At 34.7% G+C, this 25,550-nt stretch overlaps 2 protein-coding genes across 2 annotated transcripts in view; both read right to left on the reverse strand.

Moving 5' to 3' along the window:
- LOC101428484 (olfactory receptor 4C11-like) overlaps positions 1–10,501 on the reverse strand; it is a 50,226-nt gene extending 39,725 nt beyond the window's left edge. Inside the window, exon 1 of the mRNA XM_058306401.2 lies at positions 10,354–10,501. Within this exon, the coding sequence (XP_058162384.2) occupies positions 10,354–10,501 (148 nt within the window). The remainder of the gene's footprint in view (positions 1–10,353) is intronic.
- A 12,866-nt stretch (positions 10,502–23,367) lies between these two features.
- LOC101424500 (olfactory receptor 4C11-like) lies at positions 23,368–24,282 on the reverse strand. The gene has a single exon (XM_004447408.2). It carries the CDS (start codon positions 24,280–24,282, stop codon positions 23,368–23,370), a length of 915 nt encoding a protein of 304 aa, XP_004447465.2.
- Between the last annotated feature and the right edge of the window lie 1,268 nt (positions 24,283–25,550).

Below are 25,550 nucleotides of genomic sequence, written 5' to 3' on the forward strand. Positions count from 1 at the left end.
TGGAAGTACAGATATACATGCCAGCATCTGGCAGCACTCATCTCCCCTGGAATATCCTTCCTTCCCTTTGACAAAGTAATTGGCTAAAGACTGCAAATAAGAGCAGCCCTTCTAGGTGGCAACTCCCAGAGCCCACAAACTCCTATAATTACCTGTCTTCTCATTGTGTATATTGTAGCTGTGGTCTTATCCCAGATTATAAGCCCCCCTTTCCATGCTCAAGGCTTCATGTGGAAGAGTTGGCAGAAAGATTGTAAGAATTGTGGGATGGGATAGATTGTGGCATATATGAGTTTACATATTCTTCCTCAACCCTTCCAATTCTTTACCCTTCCAGTCACAGTAACCGTCGTTTCTAAATAGTTAAAAGGCAAGCCTTGGGAACTGGACGTGAATCCTTCCACCACTGAAGACAGAATCCCCATGTAAACTCCTTAAATAAATGCTCATCACTAGCCAAGCTGGAGTTGTCCAACTCTCTTTGTTTCTTACATACTCATTCTCAGTTTGGTGGGAAACTATTGTTTACACAGTTCCTTGCTATATAGGACTCTCCTTTTCACTTTCTTCTCTTTCTGGACTCCCGTAATGCGTATATTGGCATGTGTGATGGTGTCACACAGATATTTTAGTCTCTGTTCACTTTTTTCCATTCTGTTTTCTTTCTGCTATTTACCCTAAATCATTTCAATCGTATTGTCCTTGAATTGACTGATTCTTTCTTCTGCCAGCTCTAATCTCTAATCTGTTCTTTAAAGCCTATGGGGATTTTTTTTTTTAATTTCAGATATTGTGATTTCCAAGGCCAGTAAATTCTATTTGATTCCTTTTTAAGATTTCTATCTCCTAACTGAGATTCTCATATTTTTTCTTTATTTTCCTCATCTCTTTTAGTTCTTTCTCTGTGTTTTCTCTTATCTCTTCAATCATATTGAAAGTTGTTTTAAATTCTTCAGTATGTTCAAACATTGGTCTTCTTCATTTACAGTTTCTTAATTTTTATTTTGTCTTCTGCTTGAGTCACCATTTATTGTTATTTTCCATGTATTGTAATATTTCATTGCACACTGAACATTTTAATATTTTCAAGTATTAACTCTCAGATTTAGTCTTCTCTTCCTTAAATTTGTATCCTGCTAGTGATATGACAAGAGATTTCCTTGAGTGCCAGGAACTGATAAAAACAAGTAAACCAAAGAAAGAAAACACCTTTCACACATAGGTGATATTTTGTCCCAGGACACTTTTGAGTAATTTGCTCTTTACAGTGTTTTAGCTAACCAGAAGCTTCTTCTGCTTGCAGGAAAAGTTCTCAGAAGATGAGACAGAGAGGATTTTCCTGGCTCAATCTTTCATGCTGCCACATTATAGGTTACCATCAACATACAGACCTTCCAGTATGTCTATACATGCTACTCTGCTACCTATGGAACAGGGTCAGGGACTCCAGTTGGCTCCACACCTCCTTGGGACAGGTTGAGCACAAGAGCACTGTGCACATCTTCTACTGTTTTCAAACCTGCATTTCTTGATTTGGTACTCACCCAATTACCCCAAAACATTAACTGCTTTCAGAGTGCTGAGGAGGATGGCTTTAATGAATTTGCCAGTTATTCAAAGATCCTATGAGGGACTTGAACTCTGGAGCGTCTAAGGTTACTATCATGATCTACAGCTCCCAAATATTTATTTTTAAATCAGCTTAAGGTATAATTTACATAAAAAGTACAATTTCCAAACATACAGTTGATGAGTTTTGAAAAATATATACACACATGTAATCATCCAAACAATCAAATTATACCATATTTCCTTCAAGACAAAAAGAATTCTCATGTCTCTTTGTAGCCAATTACTTTTTACTTTTCACAATAACATCTTCCTTTCACAGGCAAATAACTATTTGTTTTTCATTTTGAATAATGAGGGAAATTATTTTCTTACCAAGGATAACATAACTTTACACTTTATTTTGTAACCCTCCCTGGTGCCTGTTATATGGCAAAAAAAGGTGAGGAAAGAAGTGCGTGGGATTAAGAACAGCCAATAAATATCATCTTAGTATTTGTGATGAGGTTCAATAAAAAACAAGAACTTTTTCAGAGGACATCATGTACCAAAGACTGCTTCAGACTTAACTATACATATAACCAGAAGAGAGGAACCCAATATCCAGATCACTTGGAGTGCACTTGCCAAAATTACTACAGTCTGTAGTTTATAAAGACACAGTGATTTCTTCCCTAAGAAATCACTGAAATGGGTACAAAGTTTTAATGAACGAAATGGCTCTACCCTCAACTACAATCACATCAGGTCTAGGTCAACCCAAATGTTATTGAGGAGACTTAGGACCAGAACTATGGACTTATGATTGTGTCTGCCTCCTGTTTGTTATTTGTTTTATCCCAGTGTTCTGCCCAGTCAGGGACTGGGTTTCAAGCTGCCTTTTCTTCTCTACATTCTTACACTTTTGTCTACTCACTCCCCTCTTCCATTATTTTTTCCTAAAATTACTCTTCTCTCCTTGTTACTGACAGTCCTGGAAGAGCTCAAAACTTAGACTAAAGGCATAAGTTCTAATTTTGAATTTTCTAAATATTCACAAATGAAATAATTGCACAAACTAAATATGCCTTTTCTTGTCATATAGACTACGGATCTATAAAATTGAGTGATTCAAATGCCATTTTTAAATTTTCTTCAAGAACACTCATGTTACCATACATTATATATATTATTTTATTGCTAGCTATGTACAAACATAAAAGTATATATATATGCCTTGGATTGGCAACTCTTACGCAGTTAAGAGAATAGAGTAAATTTATTAACATAAACATATTGTCAATGAATTAAAATTAATATAATTGAAGGCAATAAATGCCTAACAAAAAATCAGCAACTCTGGATATGGTACTGAAAAAACAACAAGATGCCTTTTGACTTTGGATTGCTATACCATCTCTACTTATAGATTTCTGAAATATTGAGTAGTCATAGTTTACCACCAAAAATTATAGCAAACCTGTAATTCATTTGTTATCAATGACTCTTACACTTCTCAAGAATATATTTGGGCTTTTTTTCTGTTCTATAATAAGTAGAGAAGCAGTTTGTGTCATTGTGATAGCATACAGGAGAAGGAGAAGATTGTTTGAATGGTTGCCTGTGTTTTGATGTATTCATTTGTGTTTATTCGAGGCAAACTTTTGACTTGTAACACATATATAGAAAAAGGCAAAATTAATTTCACAAAGTAAAAATACTCACATCCAGGTAACCAGCACCCAAGTCAAGAAATATTACAATTAAAATTCTAAAATCCTAAAACATTCTTTTCTTTCCTTCTATTCACGTCTCCTTAAGGGAAACTACTACTCTGATATTTTAATCCAATGGCTTAGCCTAATTTTCCTTTGATATTTGTATATTAAAATTAGATAGTACACTTATTTTGTTTATGGCTTCTTTCACTTACAATATATTTGGGTAATTTATCCATATCATTGTACAGATGTAGTTTATTCAGTTTCATTTTGCTATATAACATTTATTATATAAATTTCCATAATTTCTATTCATTCTACTGTATATGGACAGTTGACTTGTTTCCAGTTGTTTTTCTTTGTTGTTGTTTTTTTTTTTTTTACTTTTGGTTGAACATATATATATGTATATATTTTTCTCCATTGGATACAAATGGCAAGGAATTTGCTGGGTCATAGGATATGTATATTTTCAACATTAGTAGGTAATTTCAAAGAGCTTTCTGAAGAAGCTATAATGATTTAAATCTCTATAAGCATACAAGTACCTATGACTGTTCCAGTTGCTCTACATCCTCATCAATAATTACCATAGTATGTCATACTCATTTGAGTTTTCGGTTGAGCATATAGATGTCTAAAAGTTTTCCCATGAGCTCTAAATTTGCATTTTCCTTACAACAAGTCACATTTCAATGATTAAGCACCTTTCAGTAGTCCATCAATCTTTTTTATATATGGAGGTTTTGATGGAAAATGTTTCCTCATTTTTTTCTCTCTATGGAATACTTGGGGTAGGATTAGTTTATTTCATCTTTAAATGACTGGAAGACTTGACCATTAGAGCCATTTGATCTGAAATGCCTTTGTGCAAAGATTTCTAATAATGGTTTTAATTCTTTTAATGAACCTAACAAAAATGTCATCTCCAAGTTTATGTGTATGAGATTTATATAAGAGAAAACAACTCAACTTAAGGGTAAACAGCATGCAGAGGAGAGAACAAGGAAATCAAAAGATAAAGGGAATGCTCGCAATAGAGACTGAGAATGTAGGGGATTCTGTTTATTGTTAGATCCTGGATCCAAAAAATCTAATGAAAAGGGAAGTGGAGGAATGAGAGTGAAAATGAAAGGTGGTTTCTACATAGCAGTAAGGGATTTAAAATTCAATCTTAAAGCATCTTCATAAAGAAAATTAGCAGTCCCAAGTCTGAGAGACATTCATTCAATCTCTTCAAACAGTAAGAACTCACAAAGGTCCTGGATTTGCTACTTTTTTTGAAATATTGTAATCAACTACAATGTGATCTCTGAAGACGGGGATTTTATTTTTATATTTTATGTCTACCTACAGTAGTACTTGGCACATACTGTGGAGTCAATGAATACTTACCAAATTGAACTGAAGTTGAATATAAAATGCTTCCATGTATATTCTTGATGTCAAGTGCTTCTTTTGTCATAGACTGCTAGACATCTACTGAAATCCATTCTCCCCTTTTGGCAGTAATGACATACCTGGGTTTAGGATATTCAAACTCTAATGTTGTGATTTTGATGATCAATGCAAAACCGTATCCTTAATGAAAAAAATACTCAAAACAAACCTGCTAGTGGATATCTAATACTCTCTAAAATGGAAATTGACCCCCAAAACATTCACAGAGTATTTTTCATTTAAATTTCCCAACTCCTTTGCAACTAAGTTCATCTCTGTCACTAAGTTATTGTTACTTGGCTATAACCAGAAGTTCATGGGTAACTTCCTGGCTGAAATACAAAAGGTTGAATATATACTCTTCCAAGCTTATTTCCTATATTTCCCAAATAAAACCAAAAAAAGCGTTTGGCAACTGTATGTAACAATGTCCTATAGTGATATTTTACAAATTGGGATGTACATATGAAACACCTAGGGTTAAAATTCAAATTATGATTCACTAGTTCTGGGGTGAGGCCAGAATTCTGCATTTCTAAAAAGCTCTAGGTGATACCAGTGATGCCAGCACCTGGATCACATTTTGAATATGAAGGCCGTAGAGAAGGACCAAGAAACAAGAAAGAAACTGCATGAAAAACAAGAAGATGCACACTGCTGACAATTGAGATTATTTATATGGGTCTGTCACATAAAAAAGAATAAACTTACTATATGTTAAACAATGGGATCATTGTATGTTTCTTTTATAGAAGTTTGATCTTATGCTATGAAAATATAGAACTCTTTAATACTATTTACCTCTCCTCTTTAATACTACTACTCATCTGGCATAATATCTGCATTTCTAATTTTGTATATCACATACAAAGACAACATTCTTTCCCCAAAATTGTGACTTTAATTTCCAAAGGTCTGATGGACAATGCTCATTCCAAGGAACAGAGAATGTCTGCAACTGCAAGCAAGATAGCTCCATCCAACTGCCCAGTGGGACCTAAGTTCCCTCTCAATTAGAAGCAGAGTGGGCATCATCATTCCAAAATCCTTAAGACTGAGGAATGAACAATGGACTAAAGAAGACTTATTATTATTCTACTATAGATTTATTATTCTAGAAATGGAAGAATTCTTATCATTAATGTAAAGGCAGTGGTGACAAGAGGTTCTGAAGGATGAGCGAGGGAAGAACAGGTATAAAATGGGGGCATTTTAAGGACACTGAAGTTGTCTTGTATGACATTGCAGTGACAGATACAGGCCATTGTATATTTTGTCATAACTTACAAAATTGTGTGCAACAAAGTGCAAAGTATAATGTAAACTGTAGTTAATGGTTAGTAGCAAGCTTCAATATGGGTTCATCAATTGTAACAAACGTACCACACTATTGGAAGTTATTGTTAATAATAATGTGTAATGGTAATGTGTGGTAGGGGAAGAGAGTGGGGCATATGGGAATCCTTTATATTTTTTATATAACATTTATGTAAGCTAAAGCATCTTGAAAAATAAAAATAATTAATTATTAAAAAAAGGATATAGGTCTGTGTTGACCAAAAAATCATTTAGCTTGATGCTCATCAAAGAAGATACATAGATAGTTAATACAGAAATTACTTCCTCCCTGTGGAGCAACTATGGATCAGGGATTGATCTTCAGATTTGCCCAACACATTGGAATCTATTTTTTCCCAGAGATGAACTTCTTTGTATGGACTAGTTCATTCTAACCAAACAAAATATGGCCTGGAATATAAACCAGAAGATAAGTTTAGTAATTTGCTAGAAAAATGCAATCAGAAAACATGTTTAAATTCTTATGATATTAGTAATCTACAGTTGTATACAAATTACCACAAATTAACAGCTTAAACCAATTCTCATTATTATCTCAAAGTTTCTATGAGTCAGGACCTGGACAGAACTCAACTCTATGAAGCACTGGGTGTTTTGCACATTTCTTACAAGACCACAATCAAGGTTTATTTCAGAGCTGTCATCTATTCAAGGCTCAACAGGGAAGAAACTGCTCTGACCTCATACAGCTGTTGGCAGAATTATGTTCCTTGCAGATTTCAAGACTGATGGCCAAGGTTTCTTACTGGATGTTATCTGGAAACTGCCCTCAGTTCCTTGCTATATAGGCATCTCCAAAGAGCAGCTTGCAATGTGGAAAAGTGCTTCATCAAAAACAGGAAGAGAACACAGTGAACAACTGAGAAATTACAGTTATGTAACCTAATCATGGAAGTGACATTCCATTACATTTAATCATATTCTATTGTTTAGTGGGAAAACACATATCTCACCCACACTCAAGGAGAGGGAATGACACAGGTGAGAAAAACAGGGACAAGAATAATTATGAGTATTATACAGTCTATTGAATTTCACCCTAGTCATTAGTCACTACATATATTGCCATTGAAACATTGTCCTAGTATAAATGTAAATTGCATAAGAAGTTATCTTAGTAGGAAAGAAACTTTTCAAAACCATATGGTATATTTCCATGATGAGTAGGCCTTTGACAATTATAACTGATTGGGACAGAGATTTCTGTCCACTGCCCAGAACATCATCTTCATACTTAAGCCTTATGTTTTATTTTTTTTTAATTTTTAAACAAATCAATTTTATTAATACATATTAAAAAGCATAAAATTCATCCAAAGTGTACAATCAATGGCATTTAGTATAATCACATAGTTGTGTGTTCATCACTTCAATCATTATTAGAGCATTTTCATCATTTCAATAAAAATAATAATAAACAAAAAACAGAACAACAAACAAGAAACTCTCATCTCTCAATCTCTTTACATATTCCCTGCAGTACATAGCTGCTATTTCTGGCTATTCTTGCACAATTATTTATTCCTTTAGTAAGCAGTTTTACTGAGATATATTCACATATCATATATCTATCCAAAGTGTATAATCAATGGATTTTAGTATAGTCACAATGTTGTGCATTCATTACCACAAAATTTTAGAACAATTTCATTACTCCAAAAAGAAAGACTCCACATCCATTAGCATTCCTTCCTCAGGCTTACATAATGACTATTTTAATTGCCTATTTATAAGCAGGTTTAGATTTACATTTTATATAAATGGAATAATAAAATATGTAGTAATCTCTTTCTGGACTCCATTACTTAGAATAATGTGGGTCTTTTTTTGTCTGATATTAACATTTTATAGTATTAGCCTCCATTTGTTCAGCTTCAAAGAAAAATGGTCTTATATAGGCAATTTTAACCATATTCTTATTTCACATAATATATTTACACTTCACATGATATATTAGTTCATAATAGAGCAATCATACATTACTTGCCCTTTTGATTCTGGCTTATTTCATTCAACATAATGTCCTCCAGGTTCATCCATGTTGTCATGTTTCATGACTTCATTTCTTCTTACCACTGAATAATATTCCATCCTGTGTATACTCCACAGTTTGTTTACCCATTCATAAGTTGATGGACACCTGGGTTGTTTCTAACTTTTGGCTACCATGAATAACACTGCTATGAACATCAGTGTGCAAATGTCTATCCATGTCACTGCTCTCAGTTCTGTATATATACCTAGCAATGGTGTTGCCAGGTCCCAGGGCAAGCCTATATTCAGCATCCTTAAATGCCGTACAGTCCTCTACAGTGGCTGTACCATACTTCATTCCCACCAATAGTGATTTAGTATTCTTATCTCTCCACATTCTTTCTAACATTTACCATATTCTGACTTTTTAATAGTGGTGAGTCTAATAGGTGTGAAATGATATCCCCTTATAGTTTTGATTTGCATGTCCCTAATCATCAGTGATGTTGAATTTTGTTTTCATGTATTTCCTCACCACTTATATTTCTTCTTTGGACAGTTGTCATTTCAAGACTTGCCCATTTTATAATTTGATATTTTGTCTTTTTATTGTTGACTTGTATGATCTCCTTATATATCATGGATATTCCCAAATATTTTCTTCCATTGAGTAAACTGCCTTTTTACCCTTTAATAAAGTCCTTTGAGGTGTAAAAGTGTTTAATTTTGAGACAGTCCATTTTTTTTCTTTTGTTGCTTGTGCTTTGGGTGTAAGGCTTAAGAAACTACCACTTACCACAAGATCTTGAAGATGTATTCTACATTTTCTTCTAGCAGTTTTATAGTTGTTTTTATATTTAAATTCTTGATCCACCTGGGGTTATCTTTTAAATAAGGTGTAAGATAGAGGTCTTCTTTCTTTCTTTTGGATATAGCTATTCAGTTCTCGCAGGACCATCTGTTGAATAGACTGTTCTGACCTTGTCAAAATTTGCTTTACTGTGGATGTGAGGGTTAATTTCTGAGTTCTTGATTCAGTTCCATTGGTCAGTCTATCTTTCCTTATGCCAGCACCATGCAGTTTTGACCACCATAACTAAGAAATAGGCTTTAAAGTCAGGAATGTCAGTCCTCCAACTTTGTTCTTCTTGCTTCAGTCATTTTTGTCTATATAAAGCCCTTATCCTTCCAAATAAATTTGATTATTGGCATTTTGATTTTTTAAAAAACAGCTGAGGGGATTTTCATTGGGATTGCGTTGAATCTGTAAATCACTTTGGGTAGAATTAACATCTCAATGATATTTAGCCTTCCAATCCAGGAACACTGAATGTCCTTCCATCTACTTAAGTCTTCTTCAGTTTCTTTTAGCAATGTTTTGTAGCTTTCTGAATACAGGGCTTTCATGTCTTTGGTTAAGTTTGTTCCTAAATATTTCATTACTTTAGATGTTATTATAAATGGATTTTTTTTCTTACATTCTCTTCAGATTGCACATCAGTAGTGTTTAGAAACACTATTGATTTCTGCATATTAACCTTGTATCCCACCACTTTGCTGAACTCATCTATTAATTCTATAGCTTTGTTCTGGAGTTTTCAGGATTTTCTCGATACAAAATCATGTCATCAATGAATAGTGAAAGTTTTACTTCTTCCATTCCTATTCTGGTGCCATTTATTTCTTTTTCTTGCCTAATTGCTGTAGCTAGAACTTCTAGCACAATACTGAATATTAGTGGTTAAAGCGGGCATTCTTGTCCTTTTCCTGATCTCAGCAGGAAAGTTTTCCGTCATTCTCTATTGAATAAAATCTTAGTTGTAGGTTTTTCATATATGCAGTTTACCATATTGAGAATGCTTCCTTCTATTCCTTTTTTTTTGGAGGGGGGGTGTTTTTATCAAGAAAGGATACAGTGCTGTATTTTGTCAAATGCCTTTTCTGCAACAATTGAATGAATGGTGTAATTTTTCTTCTTTGATTTATCAATGTGGTTTATTACACTAACTGATTTTCTTGTGTTGAACCACCCTTGCATAGCTGGAATAAGACCTACTTGATCATGGTGAATAATTCTTTTAATGTACTTTTGGATTCTGTTTGCATGTATTTTGTTGAGGATTTTTACATCTATATTTAGTAGATATTGGTCTATAACTTTCTCTTTTGTTAGTGTCTTTATTTGGTTTTGGTATTAGGGTGATGTTGGCTTCATAGAATAAGTTTAGTAGCATTCTTTCCCACTCTATTTTTTGGAAGAGCTTGAGTAAGATATGCATTAGTTCATCTTTGAATGATTGGTAGAATTCACCTGTGAAGCCATCTGTTCCCAGACTTTTCCTCTTTTGATGGTTTTTGATGATGGTTTCTATCTCTTCCCTTGTGATTCTTCTGTTGATGTCTTCTACTTCTTCCAAAGTCTGTGAAGTTTGTTCATGTGTTTCCAGGAATCTGTCCATCTAGTTTTTTTGGGATACAGTTGTTCATAGTATCCTCTTATGATGTCTATTATTTCAGTGGGGTCAGAGGTAATGTCCCCCCTCTTATTTCTGATTGTATTTGTTTCTTCTCTCTTTCTTCTTTGTTAATCTAGCTAAGGGTTTGTCAGTTTTGTCAATCTTTTTAAAGAACCTACCTTTGATTTGGTTGATTCTATTGTTTGTTTGTTTCTCAATTTCATTTATTTCTTCTTCGATCTTTAATATTTCTTTCCTTTGGCTTGGTTTGGTATTAGTTTGCGGTTCTTTTTTCTAGTTCTTCCATCATCAATTTTATATTTTTTTTAACGTAAGCATTGAGGACTATAAATTTCCCTCTCAGCCCTGCCTTTGCGATGTCCCATAGGTTTTGATATTTTGTGTTATTATTTTCATTCATCTCAAGATATTTGCTGAATTTTCTAGCAATTTCTTCTTTAAGCCACTGATTGTTGAAGAGTGTGTTGTTTAATCTCCATATATTTATGAATTTTCCCTGTTTTACTACTGATTTTCAGCTTCATTCCATTATAATCAAAGACAGTGTTTTATATAATTTAAATCTTTTTAAATTTATTGAGACTTGTCTTGTGACCCCATATATGGTCTATCTTGGAGAAGGATCCATGACCCAACTTGAAAAGAAAGTATATCCTGCAGTTTTGGGGTGCAATGCTCTATAGATGTCTGTTCGATCTAGTTCATTTGTCATAAAATTCAAGCTCTCTCTTTAATAATTTAATAATTTTATCCTCTGTCTGGATGCTCTATTCAATGTACAGAGTGGTGTATTGATGTCTCCAACTATTATTGTACAGACATTTACTTCTCCCTTCATCTTTGCCATTGTGTGCATCATGTATCATGGGCAACTGAGGTTAGGTGCATATATATTTAATATAGTTATTTCTTTTTGGTGAACTTCCCCTTTTATTAATATATAATTGCCTTCTTCATCCTTTATAAGAGTTTTGCATTTAACATCTATTTTATCCAATATGAGTATTGTTACTCCAAGTCTTTTTTGATTACTCTTTGCATGGAATATATTTTTCCAACCTTTCACTTTTAATCTGTTTGTGTCCTTACATCTGAGGTCAGTTTCTTGTAGACAATGTACAGATGGCTTATATTTTTTAATCCATCCTATCAGCTATATCTTTTAATTGAGGAGTTTAGGCCATTAACATTCAATGTTATTACTGTAAAGTCATTACTTCATCCATCTTGACTTTTGGATTTTGTTGTCATATCATACTATTGTCTATCTTTGTACCCTTTAATTTACCTTTTCTAATAATCTTCATTTCTATACTCTTCTGCAATTCTCTCATCTTTGTATTTTTTTTTCTTTCAGATTGCAGCACTCCCTTTAATATCTCATAATTCTGATCTTTTGGGAACATATTACTTTTATTTGTTTTTGATGACTTTGAACTCCCCTTAATTTTTGAAGTTCATCTTTGCCAGATACAGAATTCGTGGCTAGCCATTTTTCTCTTTCTGTACTTTAAATACATCATACCACTTTCTTTTCTCCTTCACGGTTTCTGATGAGAGGTTGGCACTTAATCTTATTGAGTTTCCCTTGTATGTGATGATTTTATTTCTTCCTGCTGCTTTCAGAATCTTCTCTCTATCTCTGATATTTGTCATTGTGAATAGTAGGTGTCTCAGGGTAGGTCCATTTGGATTCATTCTGTTTGAATGTGTTGTCCTTCTTGGATATTGATATTTATGTCTTTCATAATAGTAGAGAAGTTTTCAGTCATTATTTCCTCTGCTATTCTTTCTGACCCTTTTCCATTTTCTTCTCTTTCTAGGGCACTAATAATGCACATGTTTTTGTGTTTGATGTTGTCATTCAACATCCTATGACCCAGTTCCATTCCATTCTCTTCTCTTCCAGTTCTCCTGTCTTTTCCAGTTCAGATGTTCTGCCTTCAAAATCACTAATTCTGTGTTTGTGCAAGTTAGATATGCTCTCATATGTCTCTAATGTATATTTAATCTCATTCATCCATATGATCTGTTACTTGACTTTGCAGAATTTAAAATTGTTCTTTATCCTTACCCAGTGTCTTTGTAATATATTTTATCTCTTGAGTCAAAGTTTCATTTAATTTTTTAAATTGATTTAGGAGAGTTGTGTGATTATCATTGATTGTATTAAATTCTGTATATTTTCAGGATATTTGGTTTTTTCCTTTGGGCCAAAAGATGGCTAGGCCATCTCTTCCTGTTTCCTACTATGACTTTTAATTTTTGCTGATGCCCAGGCATCTGAAAATTTTGGTGAATTTACTTTCATGGCCATTTTTCTCTCTCTTGCCTATTGTTATTATTTTTTCACAGGTCTTCTTTGATGTTTGGTTCAACTTATCTTAAGCCTTTAAAATTGCTCCACTTAAGATATCGAAATCATGTCAAGGACTCACTAATGGGGCACAGATTTTCTTCCATAATTTAGAGAACAGAGAGACCCAAGGGCAGTTTTTTTTCCCATTCAATTTCCAGACCAGCCAACAAAGAGCGTTCACTGGTGCACCTTTCCACAGAGATGTATCTATCTTGGTTTAACTTTGTTTTGGTTTGGCCAGAGCTGAGATTCAAAGTGGGTTTTGATGGTTGAATTCACTGAAGAAAAGCCCTCCAACTACCCCTCTATTTTCCCTTGTAACAGCTGACAAGGTGGAAGATGTCTGTTGCCCTCTCAGCTGCAATGAGCTAGGGGTTTTACCCAAGCTTAATATCTTGGGAGTGGGGGAGGAGAACACTTCCTTGGCAGTCTGGACTTTAGTAATTCACAGTTTGTTCCTTCAGATTCTTTGTCTCTCTGTCCCTTAACCTCCTGGGCGTTGTGAAGGACTGTCCTGGTCGCTGATTCCCATGGCAGGTTCCTCGGGCAACTTTTGGCTCTTTCTCTGTTGTTTTTGTGAGAGAGCTGAAACTTGTCTGCCTAATCTGACATGATGTTCCCACTATCCATCTTATGTTTTGTTTTGATTTTTCTAGTGCAGATACACTATACTTAAATTGTTCTTCTTTTATACACAAATGTTATTCAAAAGGATAGATTGTATTTTCTTAATTTTGAATGGTATATAGAACTGCTTTAAAGAAAACAGTAATCTCATGGTTTCCAGTTTTAAAGTAATGATTTAAAATCTATAACTACTATGGAGTCAAAAATTAAAGTTATAAATATCTAATAACCATAGTTCTTACACAAATGTAAAATTAAACAAATTTACAAAAATAACTATAGCACCATTAAATGTACATTAATGAAAGCATTTAAGATGGCTAGTATTATAGTTCTGTTATAGGAAAATTTCCAAGTATAAACATTGCACAGACAGGAAACAAAGGCAATTTTGAGTTTAGCCCATTAATATTAGAAAGAATTTTCCCATTCTAAACTACTATGAAAACTTTCTTATGCACTCCACAATCAGTCAACATCCACCTGATATAAATCCTTTACTCATTCTTTTAGCTTGCCACAGGGTTGCCGATGCCAAGTGTTAGAAATGGGTTGGCTTAAATAATGGGAATTTTATTGGGTATAAAAGCTTACAGTTCCAGGACCATGAAATGTCCAAATCTAGGCACCATCAGAGATACTTTTTCTCCAAAGTCAGCTACTAGTGACTCTGAAGTCCTGCCATGTGGTCAATCAAGATGGATCTCTGCCAAGCTTGATGTCTGCCAAGGTCCCAGCGTTCTCTTCAAGGTTTTACATCTCCTGGACCCTAGCTGTGGGGGATCAGACACACGGCCTGTCTCTTCAGTCCTGAGCCACTCCATGACACCAACTCCTCTAGGGCTTCTTTCTGTACATCTGTGATCTGCTGGTTCCAGACTTGGAGACCTCTCTCAACCTCTCTGGGATTCTCTGCATTTCTGTATGTGTAGGTGAACCCTGAGTCCTTCCTCTTTCCCTCTTTAAACGGCAGCTTCCTTTTTCTCTGTCTCTCTGATTATTCATTTATATAAGGCCCAGCAAGAGGGCAGAGACTTAGCCTGAGTCACACCTTACTGAAGTAGTCCAATCAAAAGCAATCTAATAAAGTAAATCTAAAGTAAATTTAATGCAATCAAAATGGTGTGACACTCATAGGTATAGATTTAAGTTTAGGAAGATAATCCTTTTTGAGGATTCACCAAATTCAAACTGTGACACTCACCTACTACATTCACCTCTGCTCATGTCTTAGCGTCAACCACAATGTAGTAGTGTTTGATTCTTCTATATAATCAGTCATGAAATATAAGTTGATCATCAAGTGACACAAGATGTGCTGATAGGTATTTTGAAATTATCATGCAAATGAAACACATGAAATTAAGCATTCTTATGGAAGCCATCATGCCCTAGTGTTAGGACCTGTGCTGTATTCTCTTCAAATTCAGCTCAATAATGGCATCCATCACAAATATTTAATGAGTCTCTGTTACATTCCAATCACTCTGAAACTGGCTCGTGATATATTACTGAACAAAATAGACAAAGATCCTGGTCTTATTGGATTTTACATTCTAGTGGTGACAGACTAGAAATAAGAAATATAATAAATATGTATATTAAATAGTAATAATATGATAATTTCTATTTAAAAAGAAAGGATAAATTATGATAAGGGAATCAGGAGTACTGATGAGGATGCTATATTAATATAGTGATTAGGGAAGACTCACTGAGGGAAGATTTAGAGAAATGTCTCAAGCAAATGGAGTTATTAGACAAGTATATTACTGGAAGTGTACTTTAAGCAAAGAAAACACCTGAAGAAAATGACTTAAGAAGTAAGTCTGCCTGCAATGACAGATACAGACCGTTATATATATCCTGCCATAATCTACAGAGTTGAGTGGGAGGGTGGAAACTAAAACGTAAACTATAATCCATGCTTAGTGGCATTGCTCCAAAATGTGTTCATCAATTGCAATGAATGTACCACACTAATGAAAGAAGTTATTAATGTGGAGAAAAGTGGGAGGTGTGGGGAATGGGGCACATAGGAATCCCTTACATATATTTTATGTGACATTTTATATAATCTAGGTATCTTTAAATAAATTAAAAATATATTTTAAAAAAGAGAAGTAAGTCTGTGTATTAACCTCGTGTCCTACCACTCTGCTGAACTCGTCTATTAATTCTAGTGGCTTTTTTTGTGGATTTTTCAGAATTTTCTAGAATAGAATCATGTCATTGGTGAACAATGAAAGTTTTACTTCTCCTTTTCCTCTTTGGGTGCCTTTTATTTCTTTGTTTAGCCTAATTGCTCTAGGTAAAACTTCTAGCACAATATTGAATAATAATGGTGACTGTGGGCATCCTTGTCTTGTTTGTGATCTCAGTAGGAAGGGTTTGCATCTTTCAACACTGAGTACAGCTGTAAGTTTTTCATATATGCACTTTACCATATTGAGAAAGCTTCCTCTTATTCCTATATTTTCTTATTTCACAAGAAAAGGTGCTGTATTTTTTCAAATGCCTTTTCTGCATCAATTGAGAGGATCATGAGATATTTCTTCTTCAATTTATCAATATAGTTTATTATACTAATTGACTTCTTTGTGTTGAACCACCCTTGCATACCTGGGATAAAACCACTTGATCATGGTGTATAATTCTTTTAATTTGCCTTTGGATTTTGTTTGCAAGTATTTTGTTGAGAATTTCTGCAACTATATTCATTAGAGATTTGGTCTGTAAATTTTTTGTAATATCTTAATAAACATAAATCAAAAGCAATTCCATACACTACTGATGTGCAATCTGAAGAGGACATCAGAAAAAAAATCCAATTATAAGAAAGCTAAAACATCAAATATTTAGGAATAAACTTAAAGGAGATAAAGGATCTGTGTTAAGAAAACTATGAAACATTGTTAAAAGAAACTGAAGAAGACTTAAATAAATGGAAGGATATTCTATTTATACAGAATGGAAGACCAATTGCCATTTAATGTCAAATCTACCAAAACTGATTCACAGATTCAACACAATCTCAATGAAAATCTGAACAGCTTTTTTTGCAGAACTTGAAAAATCAATAATTAAGTTATTTGGAAGTATAATGGGACCTGAATAGCCAAAAATGTCTTAAAGAAAAGAAAGAAGTTGGAGGACACCCACTTGCTAACTCTAAAGCATATTAGTTAACTACAGTGGTAAAAACATCCTGGCACTGGCATAAGGACAGACAGATAAACCAATGGAACTGAATTGAGGACTCAGAAATTGACCCTCACATCTACAGTCAAGTGATTTTTGATAAGGCTGTGAAGCCACCCAGCTGGGCCAGAAAAGTCTATTCAACAAATGATGCTAGGAGAACCATTGGCTAGCCATAAAATGAAAGAAAGAAGAACCCTATGTCAAGCCTTATACAAAAAGTAACTCAAAATATTTAAAAAGAACCATGAAACTCTTAGAAGATAATGTAGGAACACATCTTCAATATATTGAGGTAGGTGGTAGTTTCTTAAACCTGACACCCAAAGCACAATCAACAAAAGAAAAAAAAAATAGATAAATGGGACTTCCTTAAAATTCAAAACTTTTCCACCTCAAAGGACTTTGTCAAAAGAGTGAAAAGGCCATCGACTCAATGGGAGAAAATATTTGGCAATCACCTACCTGATAAGTGTTTAATATTCATGATAAATAAGGAGCCCATACAAGTCAACAATAGAAAGACAAAGTATCAGATTAAGAAATGTCATGATGATGGGAGAGAGTGTTGCTGTGGGGGGAGTGGGGGGCGGTGGCGGTGGGGTTGAATGGGACCTCATATTTTTCATAATGTAATTTAAAAAAATAATAATAAATAATTTTTTAAAAAAGTACAGGAAAAAAAATGGGCAAAATACTTGAAAAGACAACCGTCCAAAGAAGAAATACAAATGGTGAAGAAACATATGAGAAAATGTTCACCATCACTAGCTATTAAGGAAATGCAAATCAAAACTACAAAGGAATATCATTTCACACTTATTAAACTGGCTGCTATAAAAAGTCGGTTAACTGTAAATGTTAGAGAGGACATAGAGAAACAGGAATGCTAATTCACTGTTGGTGGGAATGTAGAATGGTACAGCCATTTTGGAGAACTCTTTGGCAGTTCCTAAGGAAGACTAATATAGACTTGCTCTGGAAGCCAGCAAACCATTGCTAGGTATTTACCCAGAAAAACTGAGAGCAGTGACACGAATAGATATCTGCACACCAATGTTCATAGTAGCACTATTCATGACAGCCAAAAGTTGGAAACAACCCAGGCGTCCATCAACTGATGAATGGATAAACAAACTGTGGAGTATACACAAGATGGAATTTTACTCAGAGGTAAGAAGAAATAAAGTCGCAAAACACGACAACATGGATGTGCCTGGAGGACATTATGTTGAACGAAATAGGCCAGATACAAAAGCACAAATACTGTATGACTGCCCTACTATGAACTAATATACTATGAAATATAAATATATTATGTGAAATATGAATATGGGTAGAATTCCATACATAAGACTGTTTTTCTTTGAAGCTGAACAAATGTAAGTTAATACTACAAAATGTTAATATCAGACAAAAAAAAAACATTATTCTAAATGAAGGAGACCAGACCCAGGGTACAACATACTTATGATTCCATTTATACAAAATTTGAACATAAATCAATTTATAAAGATGAAATGAAAACAGTGGATTTTTAGGTCTGAGAAAGGAATGCTAATGGGTGTGGAGTCTTTCATTTTGGAATAATAAAATTGTTCTAAAATTGTTTATATGATGAAAGTACAACATAGTGGCTATACTAAAAGCCATTGATTATATACTTTGGATAGAATAGCCAGAAACATCAGCTATGCACAGTGAGGGAAGCATAAAGAGATTGAGAGGTGAGGAATTTTCTTGTTTGTTTGGTTTTTGTTTATTACTTTTATCACTGAAATAATGAAAATACCCTAATAAAGATTGAAGTGATGAATGCACAAATATGATTATACAAAATATCACTGACTGTACTTTGGAGGAATTGTATATTTTATTAAATAAAATTGGTTTGTTTAAAAAAAAAGAAGTAAGTGTGACTGGTGTCATCAACAAAGAAGAAGTATGACAGTGTGGCTGGAGAAAAGAGTGAATGTATGTGCACAAGTAATAAAGAGGTCAAAGAGGCTTCAGAAGGTCAAACCATTGTGAGGGTTTTGGCTGTTACTCTGAATGAAATACAGCAACTTCAGAGTTTATATAGAAGAGCAGTCTGACTTAAAACACCAGTTTTAAAAGGAACCTCTGGAATTGTGTTGAACATATACTCAATAGAACAAGAATAGAATCAAAAAGAATTTTCAGTCTATTGCTAAAATCTAAGCAAAAGATGACTGCAGCTCAGATCTAGCTAGTACGGGAAATGGTGTGAAAATAAATCAAATTCTGGATACAGTTGGCAGGAAAATAATATTTTTCCCAATAGATTAGATGCAAATTGCAATATCACCAATATTTTATCTTGATGGCATCTAGAAGTATGATGGATTTGTCTGGAGAAGGTTGCATGCATAGCATTTTTTGGGGGGGAAGAACAATGACCCTTTAGTTGTAAAGATCCCATTAGATACAAAGAGGAAGATATCAAGTAATTAGTTGAATATAAAATCTGGCATTCAGATCAGAGTTCTATGGTAGAATCATAAATTTGAGAGTCATTGGCATAGACAGCATACTTAAAGCTAAGAGAATACTCAATTTGAATTTGGTAATTTTAAAATATAAAGAAGTTAAATCTCGGAATTTTGGTTTCCTAAACACAAGTCTCTAACAGAGAAATCTCAATTTATCTTAATTAATTAGAGATAAAAGTTTCCTGATCTTTATTTTCCTTTCAGGAATACTTATGCACAGAGGTGATTCCTAAAATACAAGAGAAAGAGGTTTCGCCCCTCTAGCATCTTAACTTCATCACCACCTCTCCTTTCTATGCTTCTTTTTTCTTTAATCCCTAATCTCCCCTTTCCTCTGTATAGCAGTGCTAAACTTGTGACATGGTAGATTACTTGCTGATAGTTTAAATCACAAACCAGGAAATTACTGCCACATGGACAACAATAGGACTTTCACTGTTAGAGGTTTTATAGTAAAAATATTGGCTTAAATTAAGTCTTCAATACTTTTATAACAACAGTTTGAACATCAATCAGCACAGTCAACTCCAGCCATGCTCATCAAAGCCTCCCAAAGTGGTATCATATGATCTCTACCACAGTCCAGACTTCCATCGGAAGTCCAGACTTCTAGAAGGAAAAAATCGTCATCATTTTGTTCTCTAGAGTTGAGCAGTCTCCTGTTGCCCCAAATCATTTGTTAACAGTACATGGATTAAAATATAAATTTAATGAGCTGTCATGAAAAATACAAATAAAGAATACAAAAATACTTATCATGGTCCCTGGTAATGCTCAAGGAAGACTCTTTATGGGATGTTTCTTTTCTTTTTTTCTTTTCCAGATTTTATAACACATGTGGCTTTATTATTCTTAAAACTATCTTCTAAAGGATAATAGCATAATACAGAAAATGCTACTTTAAATTTGGAATGAATCATAAACCCACTTGATGATAAAGGAAGAAAACCAGAATGCGTAAAGAGAAATCATTACATCAAATTCTGCTGTGCAATAAAATTAATCTGTCAACTATGTATGCTTCCAATAATAGATTTTCCACACTTATAAGAAAGATATCATGAAACTGTAATCCAATAGCAACAGATCAACCCCTTTTTAATAGTATTTTCAAAAGTTGTGATGGCTTAATTGTTCCATTCTATTAGAAATAGTATGCAGACTTGAGTACCACCCACATACATTGTGGACTTTTTCACAATAAAAAGCTTTTCCTTGTTTTAAAAAACTGCCACAAATCAGAAGAAAAAAAGCCTCATATTTTCCAATCCCATGGTCTGATTAGGGTTTTTGAGGAATCAAAGTTTGCCAAAGAGAGCAAGAAACTTTATAAGCAGTAAAGCTTCTATAACCTAGATGGCCTTTGTATACACCCCTCTACTTTGATAACCAGGTTATTTTGTTTTAGAAGACCTACTCTATGCCCCACAAAAGTCAACTTGCTAATGGGACTCAGACCTAACTTGCTGTTTGCTTCCATCTGGTTAGTCACTTGCTTGATCCAAGTTTTCATCTTGGTTTCAACCAAGTCATATTTCACTCTTGTTTTGTTATATTTCCCTTAGTTTGAAAACTGTCATACAGAAGGTAACACACCCAGTCCTCTTTGGAATTCTATATCAGAGGGCAACAAATTACAACAGACTTATCAGGAACTACATTCCCCAGGCTTCCCCAGGTCAGATTCATCTCCCTTGGATGAGAATGCCTTTTGATATGGGTCCTGCCTGGGCTGCCGATGATGGACCTGTTCACTGACTGCATCTTGGCTTCTAGAGGAAGAAAGACCCGAGGGACAATAGGCATGAATATTCTTCTCACCTCTATGTACACTTACTTAAGCCATCAACGCTTACCCTCAACAGGCACATTAGATCACTCTCGAGGGAGTTCCCATGAGAAAAATCCAATTCTTACTTTCCTGATCACCAAACAAACTCCAAACAATTATAAATGCAACAGCATTCTTAAGACACAAAACGTATTCTTTAACTCAGAAATTACTAAGAAAACATGCACAATCTATAAATGTAAAGCAATAGATTCTAATCAAAGTTTCAGGAGTATTCTGTTAGTGTAACACCAGTAAGCTCAAACTAACTTTCTTAAAAACATAATCTTTAGGACGTGCTAGCTGACAGTCCAAACAAAATTGCCCGTTTAAGTTATTGGCTTACATTCTATTTAAACATTTCTAGAACAAGTGTTCACTATAATGGACGAAAAACACACTGTATTTGGACCTAACTCTAAACATGAAACCCTTTTTCCAAAGAAATATGTTTAAACAGATTTACCATGCAGAGCTATAGCATCCAGGAAAGGTTGAAAAAGCTTTCGCTACAGAGGAGCTACCTCCCACTCAGGTAGCGCAGTTAAAGGGTCCTAGTGTCGGTCTCAGGGGAGCTTTAGAGTTCCAAGGTGGAGGAACTTTTCCACACCGGAAGCTAATCAAATGCCGAGTTCTGGGAAAGGTGCCACACAGCCTCTGCAGCTGGTCTTGTCCTCTGGCTGTGCAGCGGCCGCTGCCTCCTCCTGCAGCTGGCGGGTATAGCTGCTCGTCCTGCTCGACCTTGACCAGGCTCTGCAGCGCCCATTGGAGATCCCCTGTTCGGGCCCAGTTCCTGGTCTCAGCTTCGCGCTCCTTCTCCCGCTCCTCCGACCTCCGTGGCCTCCCCCAGAGCGCAGTCGTCTGGCGGCCTGGGATCCAGCGGTAGGCAGCGGCTCCTCACGGCGGAGCAGGCCTCCTGCACCTCCAGGGTTTCTGAGACCTGCCCCGCGGCTCCGCGCAGCCCCGGAAGACGCTCGCCCGGGACCTCGCCACCCCCGGAGTGGAAGAGGACACCTGGACCTAGTGATTTCCTCTGCTCTGCTCTCCTAGACAACCGGGACCGCCAACTGCCCCCACCCCGCCATTGCGCAGATTCCTCCACGCAGCCGGGTCTGCTCTGAGGAGCCCACCCAGAAGACTTTTTATTAAGATGTTTTCTTAATAAAGGTAGAAATTCAATAACTGGCATTAGTGGGTATGGCCTCAAGTACCCATGGATCAAAATATCCCTCCTAACACTAAAGTGCATCTGCCGGGAAAACTGGCTTGAGAGTCCTACCTAATAATCAGTGAACTACTCTCTGCTTTAAGATTGCACATAATGTTTAGTAACAAATATTGCTTCCATGGTATATTGTTCTGTACCGACTTTTCTTACTATCTTTTCTTTTTGTATGGGTTAAAATTTTATCTTACATGATATTGCAAAGCACTTTTGCTTTCTGTAGCAATCAATGCCTTTTTCATTATATACAATACCTTTTTTTGAAGGTTGATAGTTTATATTATAACTCACACAGTATTATGCATTTTTTACAAATTCACCAAACAAGAGTTTTGGGCAGTGTCCATTAATTTAAATTACATCCCCCTAAAATCTAGAAAATGAATTATTGTGAATATATAATGTTTAACATGATAAAAATATTAGAATACATACAGAGAAAGATTATGGCTCAATGCAATGAATATGTTTACTATACCAAGAATTGCCCTTATTTGAAAAAGAAGTTAGATATTTTTTTCTTTATCATGCGTATTCAAGAGTTAGATGAAATATCACATCTAAGGATGATTCAATGGAACCAAGAATCAAATGCAGGATTTAAAAGCTAATATTTATGATTCTTTGGGATCATGAGTAGTTTCCTGGAGTGATTTCTCAGACTTTTGAGTCAAAAGATATGATTTAAATTCAGTGGCATCAGAAATAATTGCCAACAAAAAGGATTAGGCAGTAAACAGGCCCAAATTACCACATTGGATAAAAGAGAGAAGGTAAAGCAAAACAAGAATACGTGTAAAACATGGAGCTAAAACCATCGATACAAAGGAATCTGGCTCACAAGTTGCTATGCAAAGAGTAGAAAGGGAGTGGACTTGGGTTTCCATAAATCTTCCTGCATTTGATGTTTTTTCACTCAATGGAGTATCAGTTCAAATTAAAATGGAGGTCAGTGCTCTATGCTCATTTTGCTTACTTCCCCTAAAATTTTACTTAGAGAACATTCATTTTCTCTAAGAAAATGATGAAAATATTTTTTCTTCTCTATCAATTAGAATTTGTGAGTGAATTCTTCCACTCTGCTGCTTTAAGTCATATTTTGCTGCACCATAACCTTCCCATGGCATTTTTTACTTCTGCATTCCTCAGAGTATAAATCAAAGGATTGAGCAAAGGCGTACCAATAGTGTAAAACAATGCCACCATCTTGTCCACTGCAAATGTGGTTGGCGGGCGAGTGTATGTGAATATACAGGGAACAAAGAATAAGGTGACCACAGTTATGTGAGAGGTGCAGGTGGAGAGGGCTTTCTTTCTTCCTTCTGCACTTTGGTTACCCAGAGAATGTAAAATTAAAATATAGGAGATTATCAGGATTATGAAACTCACCATGCATATGGCCCCACTATTAAAAACTATGAGTAGATTTATGATATAGGTGTCCATGCAGGCAAGTTTCAACAGAGGTTGCAGATCACAGAAATAGTGGTCAATAACATTAGGGCCACAGAAGGGTAATTTCAAAGCCAAGAAAATCTGTGCTAAAGAATGTATACTAGATCCCACCCAGGCCAGATTCACCAACACACCACAGATATGTTTGCTCATGATGGTTGTGTATCGCAGTGGCTTACAAATGGCCACATAGCGATCAAAAGACATGAGGATGAGGACCAAGGTCTCCATGCACCCAAAGAAGTGAAGTGCAAAGATCTGTGTCAAGCATTCATTGTAGGAGATGACTTTCTTCTCCGATATAGCATCTATAATCAACCTTGGTGCCGTGGTTGTGGAGAAACAGGCATCAGAGAAAGATAAGTAGAAAAGGAAAAAGTACATGGGGCTCCCAAGCATCCGACTGTATCTGATGGTCATCACAATAAGTAAATTCGCCATCAGAGTTGCAAGATAGATAAACAAGAAGACCACAAATACTATTTCCTCCTTTAGAATATCCTGTGTGAACCCATACAAAATGAACTCATTCACACTGCTATTCAGATACATAGTATGGTTGACTTAGAAAAGCACAGTTGAGAAATGGTTTATCTGCAAAAAAATAGAGAAAGTCATGATTTGGCAAAAGCAGTGTGCTTGGTCTCTGCATTACTACTTCTAGTTCTATAATATAGTTGTTATGAGCACTATAATATAGTGGTTATAAAAGTTTATCATGTGTTATAATTACATGGAAACTTAAAAAAAAATAAATGCTGATGCCCATGCTTTTACCATGGAGACTTCCTGGGTAGAACCAAGATTTTTTCAAGAAAAACGAAATTATGCAGGTGGTAGATTGTAAGGCCAAGGTCTAAGAATTGCTGATTTTATTGTTGATCCTAAGCAAGTCACTATAATAATTTAACTTTTTTAAAGTTTTGGCTCATCACAACCATAATTTTACCTTAATTATCCATCAGAACACATGAAATGTTTAAATAAACTACTGAAGCTGTCATTATTGAGGGAAGTATGTGCATGAAATGATTCATTATTTATGTCAGTTGCATGGTATTTAGTTCCACATCTTATGAATCCAACCTTATGTACCACTTCTTATATGTATATAATATGAATAATATCTTTACTCATATATAATTTTCATACCTCTGTCTTCCAGAGGTTTTGTTTTGGTCTAATTTTTGTTTCTCCTAAAAATATCTTTAAAAATACATTTCAGGATTACTCTGTCATCTTTTTGTTTTTTTATTCTAGGTTCACATGTATTCAATTCTATAAAAATGCAATCATACCTTAATATTATGCATTCTGATTTTCATTTTGGATGGTTAAAAGCCTTTATTCATATGACTAAAGGGCATCCATAGTGCAATTGTACATTTGTAGTTGTCAATTCACATGAAACTGTATTAATATTAAATATTACATTTAATTGTTTTTTATTTAAGTGTTTTCAAAATATTACCCATGAAATACTTTTGAGTGAATCTGTTCACATGCATAGACTTTTCCTTATTTTTAATAATTTCATCAAAACAAACCCATGGGATTACTGTGTCAATGATATGAATATTCTATCATTAAAGGTAGCTTTTCAAATACCCTTCCAATTTTGTTTTATCAGTATTTATTAGAAGTATTTTTAATATCTAATATAGAACCAATATAATTACATAATAAAATATACAAAGTCTAAAGTATATTTGAGGTTGAAAAATAGCGTCCCTAAAAATCCATGATTTTCCAGTCCCACTGAACAGAGCTAAATGTCAGTTCTTTATATAATGTTCTAGTTTTTCAAGGTGATATATTTT

Source organism: Dasypus novemcinctus, chromosome 10 (genome assembly GCF_030445035.2).
Source record: "Dasypus novemcinctus isolate mDasNov1 chromosome 10, mDasNov1.1.hap2, whole genome shotgun sequence".
Classification (NCBI taxonomy): Eukaryota; Metazoa; Chordata; class Mammalia; order Cingulata; family Dasypodidae; genus Dasypus; species Dasypus novemcinctus.